This window comes from Gymnoscopelus braueri (assembly GCF_963280865.1).
Source record: "Gymnoscopelus braueri genome assembly, chromosome: 4".
NCBI lineage: Eukaryota > Metazoa > Chordata > Actinopteri > Myctophiformes > Myctophidae > Gymnoscopelus > Gymnoscopelus braueri.
The window spans coordinates 20,071,871-20,086,574 of record NC_137605.1 but is presented as its reverse complement, the minus strand read 5'-3'; the positions used below and the strand labels follow the sequence as shown (position 1 = coordinate 20,086,574).

Here is a 14,704-nt window from a genome sequence, read left to right as displayed (position 1 = left end):
AAGTGTCAATTTAAGGACTTTTAAGACCTTTTCAATACCTAAAAAAAAAAGACCATTGCTGCACCAAAGGTAATCAACAAACTATACTATACAAACTGGTCAAACATTGGCCAAATTGTCATAATATAAGAGGCAAACGTTTTGAAAATGGCCGATCTACAAGCTCACATTAGCCATTTTCACAATATTTATCTGTGGAACCGAGTCCAACTAAATGTAATGCCTCAACTACTACAATTCCAAGTGCTTGTCAGGGTGGGGGGGTCCGCAGTTCAAATATGATTTTGGGGGGTCACAGCCTGATGCTCAGGTGATGGTCATCATGGTCCGGGACAATTTAAACTTCCATCATCATGCATTGAAAGTGCGAGAGTGCTTTAGGGCCCACCCAGAGTTCTATTCCACTCACAGAGCTCTCCATCTTACTCCCCCTTTCTGGGGCTGGAGATGATGCAGTAGGAACAGTCAACACTCCTTCAGACCATGGATGAGGAATGCAATGACATTACATCCCAACAATGTCAGGGTGGATTTGACCAGCACCGTCTTGCCAATGAAGTTATTTTTGTGTATTTACCATACAATACTTTTGAGTTTAAAGTTGTGTTCATTGTGCATTGTCAATGCTTACCTACGTGAGACGAGACGCCAGGAGTTGGATTTGAGGCCGGGTCCTCGCAAACCACAATAAACAGTCAGTGTACTAACTGGCTGAGCCACCAGGCACCCAATATTTACTATAATAGAAATAGCAAACAGTCATACAATTAAGAACATGATAATATATAAACTACTGTCCTTGTGTAAACACAAGTTTGTAGCATTACAGAGCTTACTGAAACAACCCTACTTATATATAGTTTTAGTATATTTTAGCAGCAAATGGCATTTTGTTAGGCACCCCAAGAGATTGATGTGGAATCTGAATCTGACTTTGTTCAGAATTCAGGCAAGTTATGTTATTTGCAAGTGATCAGATTGGATTTGTGTATTCAGACCAAGGTCATAGTTTTTGCTTTTTCATTTCAGTTTGAGTTTTGAAAAATATTTTTCTAATTCAGTTAGCATTTTAAAACTAATAGTTTTAGTTTTTAATTAGTTTTAGTGTTAGTTTTGTGTTACTTTGGGTTATTGGTGCAGGATTGAAAAGGTAAGTATGTGTAATAGTAACTTAACAAAAGATAGCATTTATTTATACATTTGGTACAGCAAAATCTATGAATATAGATGATACATTCATCATCCCAAAAGCCTTATAAACGAAAAGGGCACTTTGTCCATTATTTCAGTTTTGTAAACACAATACAGTTTCAGTTAGTTATTGTAAAAAAAATGTTTTCAATATTAGTTTGTTATTCCATTAGTTTTCGTTAGCTATAATAACCTTGATCGGCATTGGTTGCTGTGGTAACATCCATTTACAGTGGAAAGGTTTTTCTCCAGTGTGGATACGCTGTATCCTTCCTAACTAGGTAACAATGTGATAGGATGTATCCTTCCCAACGGTACCTTACACATGAGTAATACTTAAGTTACACTCTGTCACATGATGGTGTCGCTTGCCGAAAATAGCCGATCTACAATCTCACAACACTACACGTTGTGAGATTGGTAGATTGCCTATTTCAGCTAGTGACACCATCGTACAACAAAGTATAAATTAGGCTTCAGTGTCCAGACTGAGACACATCTTTATAAATCACATTTCAATACACCCAAGAATGTGCTTCACATCCAACAAATTTGAACCACAACAAACAAAAATCTGTTTCCATGTTTTTTTTTTGCCGTTTAGTTAATAAAAAACAACATAGCCTAAGATTCAGTGAAGAACTTTCTGTTAGTCGACAGGTTTGCATTCAACATTTCTGTAAATATTGCTGAGTTCTATGAGGACATTCCAGTGTTGTGGGGCACAGTTCAGATTTGGCGCAGAAGACAGTAATCAAGAAGGAGGGCTCAAACGGCATGAATTCACGATATGGATCAGAGTCACAGTTAATCTGAAAAAGAATGGAAGCAGTGGTGAAGGAGAGGAAGACAAAAACAAATTATAAAAAAGGAACATTCATTCTAACCACTTTCAACCATCTTCAAAATGTTTAAGGTCAAAATAACTGATCTGCAAGGACACAACACCACATTGCAATGCTTTGTGAGCTTGTAGATCGGCTATTCTAGCTATTTGTCACATGACTAAGTTTATAGGACTTAAGTATTTAAAGCACAAGCCATCAGAGTATTATTAAAGTACCTGAGAGAATGAAGTGAGGAATAGATGAGTGAGGGAGAGACCAGAGAGGGAAGTGTCACCTAGATCTTTATTTAGTCTTTCATAGTAAGCCTGAGAAAACAAAACACAAATGTTACATGGTTGACTTTTATGTTTTTGTCTCATACAAAATATATATCTATACAATACATACATACTGTATGTGGAATTATTATCTATACTATTGTACTGTCCTGCACGGTGTCTGTGTCTGTCTTGGTTTTATGCCCAAACAAGCAAAGAATCACTAACAGCTTGGCTGGCATTGCTAGTGATTCTGCTGTACAATGATCAGAATTTTGGTACCCAGCATTGGCCGGGTTATTGTATGAGTGAAATCGGGTAAATTCTACCAATTCTACCAACTAAGGAAGCTTAGCTGCAATTAAGAGAGACAATATGTTTTCCCACACCAATGTTATGCAAGGCAGTTATTCTCAAAGCAAACTAAAGACAGTATTATAATGATGACGGACCATCACTACTGACCTGATGTGCCACCTGGAGTGCAGAGTACTGCACCCAGATCTCCCTCAGCTGCACTGCAGACACAGAAAATGCTCCAACCCTCCCTGGTCCCTCTGTTACAGTGAGGTAATGATCCCACACACACTGTCCCACAGCCTGCATCGTCTCACTCTGAGAGTCAACTAAAGTACAAGCACACAATTAGTCCATTTACACAGAGTAGAACAAAGTAAAGTGGAATAAAACAAAAATGATAGCATTTAAAAAAATAAAGATAAAAGCACATTAATATGTAGAATGATGAAGAATTCATATTTGTACAGATTAGATTATAAAAGCAGAACTTTGCACACCTGTAGACTGACAGGGAGAAGACCATGGGCCGACAACAAAGGATTGTTTCACTTACTGTCTGGCAGAAGAAGATGGAGGATATCTTTGGCAATCAGAGAACCCAAAACTCCATAATTCATTGCCCTGTTTAAGAACAACGAATTGCTAAGTGTTGCGTTATTCGTATACTGTACAATGGACCACAGTGAACTGTGCTCGTGGTCTTCAGTCGATGAATACACCACTTACTTGGGATGTGTTGGGTGGAAGAGGGGAGGGACAAACATTCCCATGGGAAAGACCAGCTCATTGCCCAGGATTAACGGCGAGACAGATAAACTGAAGAAAAATAATTAAGATAGAAATTAATGTTGCATGCATACATTTATTTTTATTTTTTAGGTTTTCTTTTTTTTAAGATTTATTTTGGGGCTTTTTATGCCTTAGTCAGACAGGAAACGGGGAGAGAGAGAGATGGGGACTTGGATGACACGCAGCAAAGGCTGTCGGGATCTGGACTCGAACCTGCGACGCGCTGTCACTGTCAGGCTACATTAGAGCCTAGGTGCCCGGCCCAACCTATATATTTTCATGTATTCAGCCAATTCTCATAATAAATCATAGAATGAGCCTCAAATCCTTGCACAAAACCTCCAACAACCAAAAGTATCATACCATAATCCACTCCACAGACAATATTATTGTTTGTCATTGTTTGCTCTTTGGCATACCTAAATCAAACATACCCAGTACACACTATTGAATTAATTACTGCTCTCTTTACCCTGCTATGATAAGTCTGTGAAAAGGGTCCATGTACATTTGGTGCCATGGCATTGGTCCAAGAATTATTTATTCTGAAGCACCATTGGTCCAACCGTGTGTTATTACTAATCCTAACCTAATGCCGTTTTCTGACTATTGGGCTTTCAGAATAATGGGCTGTTGGACCAATGGGCTAGGATTGGGGCAAGGACTAAAGTTTAAAAAGAGTTCAAAATAATATTTATTTTAAAAGTCTGACAAAAATGCTTCAGGAGAGGAGGGCAATATGGGAGACAGCAATATAATTCCAGTAGAATTGGGGTATAGGGTAGTTCTTGAAGATCATAGCTTTCAGTTTGAGAAGTGATTCTTCTCCTCTAACTGGAATGAACGGAAACAACTGCTTACATGTCAACCTCGTCGGTCTGAGAGAAGAGTTTGTTGCGTCTCTTTTGCTGCAGGGACAGTAGTTGGATGTAGTTGGCAAAATAGCTTTGTTTGCTGATTGTTACCTAAAATAATGCAGATCATACATAAGTATCAGCGATGAGCCACTATACCCACATGGGCCTGTTACATACATGTACAGTTTACAGTTGTGGAACAAGGTGTTTAAAGATGGCAGCCTCCTTGTTTGACAACATTGAGACAACAGTGCATGACTGAGATTCCAAACTAATATTTGAAGCCTGTGCAGTGTGGAATGCATCACATCAGTGACTTGTAATAAGTATATAAACCAAAAAAAATCAATGCTAATAAACTTCTGGCACATTATAATATACCTCAGAAAAAAGTTGGTCAAGTTCAGCTTCACTCGAGATCTGAGGTTTAGTCCAAAGTCTTGGAGTTAAAGAGTGAACCTGGAGGGAAGACAGATGTTCAATATTAGATAGCAATATAGTACAGTCTTAAAAATCTCAACATTTCCCCTTTTACCTTATTCATAACAAGCAGACGGGACTTCTCATCTCTCCACTTGAGAACAGACAATTTAGACTTGATTGTGTCAAAGATACTGTGAATCATCTCCTCTGCCTGTAGGACAACAAAAGTCAACCTCAGCTGATATTTCACTTAACCACTTAAACCATATATAATTATTTGACCGGGGTTCCCCATGGCTCTATTTTTGGTCCCCTTCTTTTCCCCCCCTTTCTACACCAAATCTCTTCGCCGAAAACAGACAATCTTCAAGCTCGCAGTGCAACGTGTCGCGAGCTTGTACATCTGCTATTTTTGCAGAAGGTTTGCCTATTATGACATGCCCAGAACAGGGAATCTTGGGTTCATGTTGTTTAGGACATTGTCGATGAATTGTCAGTCCACATTTGTGTGTTGTCGTTACTGTACCTCTGTGTGTGCAGTCCTCTCACTGAGTAGGTGTGTGAGGATCGTGTCAAATCCTTTCTCAGTCTCCAAAACACAGCTTCTCCAACGAGGGACGGTCTGGTGAGGAATGAACATTGGACGGATTTTTTTAAGCGGTTCAAATTCAAAGCAAACTTAATCAGATCACTAAAGTCCACACATACAAACACAAATAAATGTAACCACATTCATTTTAATTTTTTTCATAAATAGTAGATCTACAAGCTCACGACCTCATAATCGGCTATTTATTCTATTTGTTGCATGACTAACTACATAGATGGGTTTCCGCGCGACGTCATCACAGAGCAGAGTGCGCAATCTGCGCATGCGCGGGGTAGAACGAACCGGAAGCGCCCTTCACTCTGTTGTTATGTTCGGGATTTAGATAGGCATAATGCTGCTATTATAGGCATAATGCTGCTATTATAGGCATAATGCTGCTATTATATACAAACAGATCCAACTTCCGACAAATCATTTTTATTGAGTAAAGAAGATATTACAAACTGCATAATTTAATCTACTTTCATTAAACCCGGTGAAGACCATTTCTTTTATGAATGTACATTTGACTAGAGCTGCTGCGGGTAATAGCGCCCTCTACTGCTCAACCCTCCACTGCGCGCGCATCATCCTCTCATGTTTACAAACAGGAAACCCATCTATAGGGCAGTAGGACAGAGAGGTGCCTCCATCTGTAGTAGATGTAGGTGGTCTCCCTTATCCTTCCATTTAGAATTCTAGACCCTGGTGTCGGGTAGGAGGTGCCCTTCCTGATGATCCACCCTCGTAGCAGAGAACACACTCTTCTTCTCTGAACAGGACACGAGGAGGGTGTTCAAAAGGGTGAACATCGGGAAAGCAGCTGGCCCAGATGGCATCCCCAGGTGGGTCATCAAGGCCTGTGTTGACCTCCTGGCACCAGTATTCACCACCATATTCAAGCTCTCCCTGGCCCGTCCCCACATGCTTCAAGAGGTCCACCATTGTCCCTGTACAGAAGAATGCCTTCCCGGCTGGCCTGAATGACCACCGCCCGATAGCGCTGACCTCAGTGGTCATGAAGTGTTTGAGAAGCTAGTGTAGGATCACAATCTGATTTACTCCCCCCAGGGCCTTGGACCCACTACAGTTCGCCTGCCAACCAGATCCACTGACGACGCCATTTCCCAGGATCTCCCACCTTGACAACAACAACGTGGTGTTAGGCGGTTTTTATTGATTAAAGCTCGGCCTTTAACACCATAGTCTCCACCAGGCTGGCTAGCAAGCTGACAGACGTGGGACTGAACCCTACGGTGATTCATTTATTTGTATAGGGCTTTTCCAAACATAGTTACAAAAGGTGTGCAACTGGGTACTGGACTTACCTGCCAAACCCCAAGTGGTCACGGCAGGCAGTCATCCTAAATACTAAACACCCACAGGGTTGCGTACCGATTCCTCCACTGTACCCTTGTACACCCACGAGGGCCACGACTGTGTGGTGTCAAACACCATTGTTAAGTATGCTGATGATAACAATTACATACAGTGCAATATGCTTCATGGAAGTGCTTTGTAAGCCTGTGTGGGCTGGGCACCTAGATAGTGCAAATCAAATAAACAAATCAAATAAACACATGCAATCAGATTAATAAAATGTATTAATTCAGATTCAGAAGAACATCAGTCCATTAGGCAGCAATAGTACAGTGTCTGGAAGACTGGAAGCTTTCCCTGGGTAAATAAATGCTTTAACCATTATTAAGTCCTGTGAGCCGCGTAGTGAGCTTGTAGATCTGCAATCTTTTGCCATTTCTGAAAAGGTTTGCATTTAGTTTATTATTTTTAGATGTTTTTGCCTATAATAACATTCCCAAAATAGGGACGGCAGGGTTAAAATGCACCTCCTCTGTGTTCCCCAGAGCCACAGACAAATTATACTCCGTCTGAATGAACCTGGAGTCCAGGGCAGGTATGAAGGTGTGAAGGAGATTGAGAACCATGTAGGTATGAAGGGGACCACTAGAGGGAGCAAAAGGAAAAGGAAAAAAAAACAGTCAAAATGCAAGAAATACCTTGTGAGTGAGTGTCATTTGTTTGTATGATCTCGTCATAATCATACCTGGTACTCAATTCGTGCTTGTTCAGCCATTTGCTGACGATGCGGGACATTTGCTCAATGTAAGGTAAGTTATGCAGTAGGACAGTGTCCTCTTCCCTGACTGGCTGAGGATGGAACGCAATCTGTAGACAGCCAAGCCAATCAATGGTAGGGGCGTGAGCCTGTGCACAGTTGCATGGAAGAAAGATCTATGTAGTTACCATGGATTTAGTCACAATATTAGCTGGTATTCCAGGGGGGGGGGGGGCAGGGGTCCCCCAGGGGGTCCTTGAGGATGTTCCAGGGGGTCGCCAGGAAAATTTGTTAATATAGCATCAAAATCAGTTTAACCACTTTAACCCTATTTTATACTTCAGCTTTAAAAATCTACAAGCTCACAATGCGTTGCGACACATTGTGAGCTTGTAGAGCGGATATCTTTTAAGAAAATACAAGCAATTTTGACATTTTTAAACACAAATCTTCTCTCCTAGGAGTCCCTGGCACAAAACCTTTTCAGATGGGGGGTCCGTGGCCAAATATGTATCAATTTGGGGGTCCATGACATGAAAAAGTTGAGAGAAAGGGTCAGATTTGGGCTGCCAGCGTAACGGAGCAGAATGTACCTGCAGGTCTTTGATGGTCTTGTGCTGGTAGAGCTGACCCTTCAGCAGCCGATAGGACAGGGGGGCAGCAGCCACAGCCAGCTCAGACGACAGAGCGATGAACATGCCCACGTGCTGGAGGGTGCTGGAGGGAGCGCCCAGCAGAGCCAGGTACCTCTGGCAGGACGCCAGGAACAGACGCCCTTTCTGGGTGACGGCGGAGTGACAGCGTTAAGGGAAACATAGGGGTTGATGGGAAAATACACGAGTAAGATGGCTGGATATGCAATGGAAATGTGCTGAATAAATCCTGGAGCTATTATGGGATACGGCCACCTGTGCATTCATTATGTAATTTCGTGTCTTGCTATTCCACTGGACGGGGATCAGCAGGTCTGGCTGGTCAATCTGTTGACAAGGACACTTGTGTTTAAGCAAGCATGTAGATCTGATTTTTCACTATTTTTGAAAATTCTAACCACTTATACTTTAGTTTACCAGGTCTCTATACTAGGTCCACTAGCATTTCCCTATACACCAAAACTCTTTTCTGAAAATAGCCGATCTACAAGGCAAGCTCACAACGCATCACGTTGCAAAAAGTTGTGATGCATTGTGAGCTTGTAGATCTGTATATTTTCATCAAATGTACTAGGGTTCAATGTAATGACACAAAGTACACACATAAGCATGATAATTAAAACAAATAAAAGAAGAAAACAAGCGTTTGCCAACGTCCTCCCACAAGAGTTGGCAGATCAACCAAGAAAGCAGAAATTTCTGGGAATTAAAGGGATACTTCACTTTCGGGCCGGGGACACATTTAAAAAAAATATTAAAAATAAATGAAAAAAGTTATGGAAAATTCATGGCCCCTCACACATTAGTAGGACACTGCGTGTCGTGAGGGGGCCATTAATTTTCCATAACATTTTTCATTTATTTTTAATATTTTTTTTAAATGTGTCCCCGGCCCGAAAGTGAAGTATCCCTTTAACAGCACAGTTGTGAACATGGTTCTTACTGTCCGGAACCACTCGTTTAAACTAACCTGAATGTATTTCTTCTTGCTCCCACGGTCAGGGTCATTTGGGTCTTTGCCCACATAGAGGTTGAAGAAAGGGAAGGTGAAGTAATCTCTCATCAGCAGGCTCAGGGTGGAGTTGACATCACTCTGATTCCACTGACCCGACACCGACCAGCCACCCAGCTACACATGAAGAAACACAAAATGGGAAACATAAATAGGCAACAGGGGGGGGGGCACCAGGAGGCCAATTGGAAAGGAGAGGGGTAAAAAGAAAAAGTTCATATAGACCAATTATTTGTTTACTAACATCGAGACTGGACGCACAGGTGATTGTTTCACGCAATCAATTCCCAACCTGTTGTTTTGGGGTGCGCTGGTTTCAGCACACCCCAAACCCCTCTTGTGTGTTGGCTAGTGAGGCGCGTCCTAGCGCGTCATGATAGAATGGGTTTCATTGCGCGCATACTGGTTGCGCGCATACTGGTTCTTATCAGTGTGACGTTGTCTGTTAAGGGGTCTATTCAATTCATAAGATTATTATGCCAGTGTAACCACTTTCAACCTAAATGTACATGTCATTGTCAAAACATCTTCAAACGTACCAAAAATAGCAGATCCACAAGCTCACAAAGTATCACAGTATTGATGCGTTGTGAGCTTGCAGGTCGGCCAAAAAAAAATAGATATATATTTTTTTTACCATTTCACAGCAGGGGGGGGGCGCAGCCAGAGGCTATAGCATGGAGAAGTTTGGGAACCCCTGAAATCTGGTTTTCATTCCAGTCTAGGCCACATCTACTCTCGAATTCTAGAAAGTGCTTTCTGGTTGAGGTTTCCGCTTAGGCACAGCAGTGTTTTTGTTCCCCAACCTGAATGCCGAATTGAATACTCTAGTCTTAGCAGTCTTCGCTGAGGCAAATTATTTTGTGAGGAGCACAGGCGCTCTTGGTTTCCACCTGCCTGATGGCGTGAAGTTATACTGTATATCTGCTCGAGACTGGATTTGAAAACTCTAAAAGGAGTTGATCCCTAGCTGATACTGGCAAGTGGCAAATAGAAAGATGGGGCACAGAACGGGATAGGGTCAGAGGTTAGCTAAATAGGTTGTCTGAAACTAACTGAGAACATCTGAGAGGGGAAAGTTGTTTACTCTCCTCTCTCATCTAATATGTCCTGAGCAAGGCAAATTATTTGCCAATGTTAGATGGGAACTTGTCAAAGGCCAACATAATGGTAGGGATGTGAAAAGTCAATGAGAAAATGATCTGTCAAAGGCCAACATAATGGTAGGGATGTGAAAAGTCAATGAGAAAATGATCTGCCTCATTTCAACAGTGGATTGATTGTAACTCCTAACTTCATCAGTTGTGCTACACAGATCATATCAGTAGTGGCTATGAAGTAGCTATGAAGTGAAAAGCAGGGGCTCGTTTTAGAAATACATCCATGCATTGTTTTCTTTACCTGGATGAATAAAGGAACAAATTAAAGCAGATTCAGAGTGTACGGAAAATAAATGCACCGTTAGACTGATGTCAACATTTCCATGGTGAATAATGTCCTCACCTTCTGGATGAGTGAGAAGAAGGGCTCTGCTCCAGCAGTCTCTATAGACCTGGTGTCCATACAGGAACGGTAGAATCCTCTGGCCTTGTGCACAGCTGAACCAGACAAGCTCTCTGCCTCTGACAGAGGGACATAGTGAGACATGAAGAATAATCCCACAACTCCCCTCACCCTATAGTTCCCTTTTCCTTGTTCCAGAACATCTTTCTTAAATCATTCTAGGATCACAATAATATTGTTTGAATATTGCGTACAATCACAGCCTGGGCGGTTGAGGAGTTTCTGAACACGTAGCCACATAACTCCAATATTTTATAGCTACACAAATGCTACCAGTAGTAGACTACGACTACTCTTTGAGTCACTCTCCGGCCTCAATAACTATGAAACGACATGACGTTCACAAAGACTGTGACCAACAAGACCACACAGACCACAAGGAGCATGAACCAGGCTCACTCAACACTAAGCCCTGAATCTTGTGATGATATGAGGATCCGGTTCAATAAATAAACTCATTAATAACCTTTACGTTTTTCAGAACATTACGTGACCCACATTCCCTGGCCCACAGGTTAACCACTTTCAACCTGGTGTCCCTATTTTGGGTAGGCTATGTCATTACAGGTGAAATTTGTAAAAAAAAAAAAAAAAAAACGGTCAAATTGTCAAAAAGAGAAAATAGCAGGTCTACAATCAATGAGTCGCATTGCGATGCATTGTAAAGGTTGTAAATCGGGTATTTTCAGAAAACAGTCAGGTATATTATAGGGCTTAAGTGATTAAGAAACAGTCCTAGTAGTATTTCCCCCCCCCTTTTTGACCAAATCCCATACACAAATGTGTGTGAAGCCTGACATCTAATGGTGAAAATCAGGGTATTAAAACTTGGCAATACCCTGCTTTTTACCAGAGATGACAGACTTCACACACACATATATATGGGTTTGGGGTTTGGTTACTCTTTATAAATGCAATTGCAGACATGTACCCAAAATCTCCCTGAGATACTGCAGTAGTACATTTCTTCTGTCCAATATTTTCTCCCCAGTCTTCCGACTTATGTCTTCGCTCTCCTTCCTTCCCGTCCTCCTTCTCTGCTGCTCTCTCTGTATTCCCCTCTGCTGATGTTGATGTACTCCCTTGCCTCTCTGTCTCCCCTTAGCAGTTGGCGAGGGTCTGTCAGAGCCACAGGTGAACAGGAAGTAGGCACATGGCTGACTAAAGGGGTCGACCAATAGGCGGGCTGAGGCCCTCTGACAGGCCAGGGAGAGACATGGAGTGACTGGGGAAAAAGAATCACCCTCATATTAGACTTGGGATTCAAGATCAAATAAAATATTACAAAACATTAACAAAATATGTCTACCTATTTGTTACATAAAATACCCAATTAACTATACAAATGCCTCAGATCATTTTTGTTAACATGTTTGTGAAAAGCACTATGAAAGTGCAATAAGAAAAAAAAAACTAGGGATGCACAAAACTAACCAAGATGAAATTTGAATATCACAGAGCTTTTCAATTCCTGTGGTAAAGTTTTATGGGACCAGGCCGTGTATTCTATGTATCCATGTTTGTGATTAGCAGAAGCAAGCACTGTGGTTTCTCATGCACATTTGTCAACACGACACAGCACTGTAGTGAACTGGTGTATGATTGGATGTTTTGCATCACACAGCTTACATTTGAACTTATTTTCATATATTTTTTTGTAATGCAGTGTATCACTCTCTTGCGTGAAAGTGTGTCTGTTAAAATTGTCAGAAGGAATTTCATCAAGGTGAGATTGAGAAACAAGATGGCTCGAATGGGGAGAGAAGCATTGCAAATGCGAGGCGGGGTCACTGCCTGTAGGCACCAGTGTGTGTGTGTGACTGAGAGCGAGTCTGCTGCAGGCAGCTTACACATGAATGGCTAATGGCTATGTCTATAATATCAGACAGCCGGCAGCATGAGCAATAAATCAATGGCCTTTTACTGTTCAGTAGTATTAGCCTAATATTTGGTTGTAACAGAACCAGTCATTACAAAATTAAATCAAATGGAATATTAAAAATGCTAATCTAATGTGGAGACTGCCGTTCGGAAATTCAAATATTTGTGTGCACCCCTCGGTTGTGCTGGGAATGCTTTGTATCTGTGCATCTTGATGTAACTGTTCCACCTTGTTTGATTCCTCTGCTGTCAGTCTGCTGGGAGTAGTACACCATGCCCAGAATCGAGGCACAGAAGGAGGACCCCAGGAGGAGGAGAAGGAGCCTTCGATGGTTTGTCCACAGGGACTTGGTCTGCTCAGCAGGCTGGGGAGGATGGAGATTGGTGTGGGGCTAGGGCTGGGGCCCTGACTGAGAAGGTGGAAGGCCTTGAGGTGCTGCTTGCTGGGAGAGAGGCTCGAGCTGTAGCTGGTCGTGTTGCTGGGGCTGCAGGCTGGAAGGTTGGGGGTGGGATTGTAGCTGAAGAAACGGGGTCTCAGCTTCTGGCTGTGACGATAGCTGGAAATTAGTATAGGAGACTACAGGGTAAACACTGGAACTATCGTACATTGTAGTACATTGCAGAGAACATTATATTCATCTGCTGATGGTTGCATCATTAGGTTACACTGCGCTAAAATATCACTTAATGCGCATCTTCCAACACCGTGCATATGATTGAAAAACACATTATATGGATGGTGGAGTTCAGCTCCTTCAGTGTTCAAAGGTTTTATCAAAGAGTTTAACAAATCGCAACATGCATTATGGCAAGTTTGGCAACATATGACAATCACATACATAAAATGCAAATATAATTGAATGACTAAACAAATTAACTGACGGTGTAAGAGAAGGGACCCATTTGGGTCATGCTTGTCATTCTTCTTCTTCTTGACAAAATCAAGTGTATCTTCAGCCTCAGGCTGGAGTTTTCACTCACTTTAGATTGGGACGTCTGAATCTCTGTTGGTTGCATCCTCTGATGTCTTCTGTTTTACTGCTGATGTTTTCACGTTGTCCTCTTTCTGCTCCCTCCGTCAGGCAGCTGTCACTAATCTCTTTTCATCACTCACTTCTCTCCTCCGTCCCCCTGATAAACAGGAGGACCCCTGGCCTGCAGGCCTGCGTATGGCTCTCCTCTCCTTTCAGGACCCCCTAGCCTACACCAACACTATGGTTCTATTTCAAATGTCTCTTTGGTTGGTTTGCTGTACTGACAGGAGACACAGCCTTCATTAACTCAAATTCAAAAGTAGGCTACTTAAAGCTGTAATATATCCAATGTTTTTCTCTGCTTATTTAGGGGACACACATAAAGTGCTGAACTTGAGACAATAGGCTTCTTCATGGCAGCCATTTACAAATAGTTGGGCAATGTTACTTCCTTCACAGGTGTTACCATTTATACTAATTCATGTGTTGCATTCAGGTCAGAGTCATGGTGCTGCCATCATGCACATTGGCTCTCTGGAGTGGCTCTGCTACATTTAATGAAACATAGCCTTAATTAGTATCATTGGTAACACCTGTGAAGGAAGTAATATTTCACAATATAGCTGTCAATATAAATCTGTAACATTGCACAAAAACATATCTCTTTACTTTATGAGAGCCCTCTTATTTTGTGGAAACCAAACACACATACACAAACAGGCAGACGCACACATACGTGTCTGCTGTAGTCACTATCAGTGGAACGTGTGGCTGGTGAGAGCTGATAGGGGGAATGGGGTCACCAGAGGTGTTAAGTAACTAAGTACATTTACTTAAGTACTGTACTTGAGTAAAAGTTTGAGGGATTTTTACTTTACTGGAGTATTTCCAGTTTTCAATACTTTTACTTCTACTCCACTACATCTCAGAGGCAAATATTGTACTTTTACTCCACTACAATTATTTGAAAACTTTAGTTACTGATAACAAATATTATATTATAAAACATACATTAACCACTTCAGCCGTATTTTATACATAGGCTATTTGAAAATAGACGATCTACACGCTAACAACGCATCGCGTTATGAGCTTGTAGATCTGGTATTTTCAAACATTTTAGTACTTTTACTTTTGGCACTTTAAGTATATTTTGATGCCAATACTTTTGTACTTTTACTCTAGTAACATTTTGAACACAGGCCTTTTACTTGTAACAGAGTATTTTTATATTGTGGTATTGCTACTTTAACTTAAGTAAAATATCTGAGTACTTCTTCCACCACTGGG

At 41.5% G+C, this 14,704-nt stretch overlaps 1 protein-coding gene across 2 annotated transcripts; it reads right to left on the bottom strand.

The window, feature by feature from the left end:
* Nucleotides 1-1,122: 1,122 nt before the first annotated feature.
* kel (Kell metallo-endopeptidase (Kell blood group)) lies at nt 1,123-13,560 on the bottom strand. Of its 2 annotated transcripts, none has more exons than XM_080427487.1 (18): nt 13,422-13,560; nt 12,670-12,997; nt 11,491-11,784; nt 10,500-10,618; nt 8,955-9,113; nt 8,240-8,311; nt 7,925-8,110; nt 7,320-7,480; nt 7,102-7,219; nt 5,192-5,287; nt 4,778-4,876; nt 4,624-4,701; nt 4,247-4,350; nt 3,323-3,412; nt 3,150-3,238; nt 2,762-2,922; nt 2,255-2,344; nt 1,123-2,003 (listed from the first exon to the last, which is right to left on the bottom strand). In XM_080427487.1, the coding sequence occupies exons 2-18, from the start codon at nt 12,713-12,715 to the stop codon at nt 1,860-1,862; spliced, it is 2,106 nt and encodes a 701-aa protein (XP_080283613.1). In that variant the 5' UTR covers nt 12,716-12,997; nt 13,422-13,560; the 3' UTR covers nt 1,123-1,859. The 2 variants fall into 2 exon arrangements, with proteins under 2 accessions (XP_080283613.1, XP_080283614.1); XM_080427488.1 differs by having other exon boundaries at nt 3,150-3,217.
* Nucleotides 13,561-14,704: the final 1,144 nt, after the last annotated feature.

Bases quoted from the DNA above. Each gene is read 5' to 3' on its own strand.
- kel (XM_080427487.1), bottom strand. From the start codon at position 12,715: ATGGTGTACTACTCCCAGCAGACTGACAGCAGAGGAATCAAACAAG. The intron at 7,220-7,319 runs GTATGATTATGA...TGCTCCCTCTAG, and splicing joins AAGCACGAATTGAGTACCAG to TGGTCCCCTTCATACCTACA. The intron at 3,239-3,322 runs GTAAGTGGTGTA...CGCAACACTTAG, and splicing joins TTCCACCCAACACATCCCAA to CAATTCGTTGTTCTTAAACA.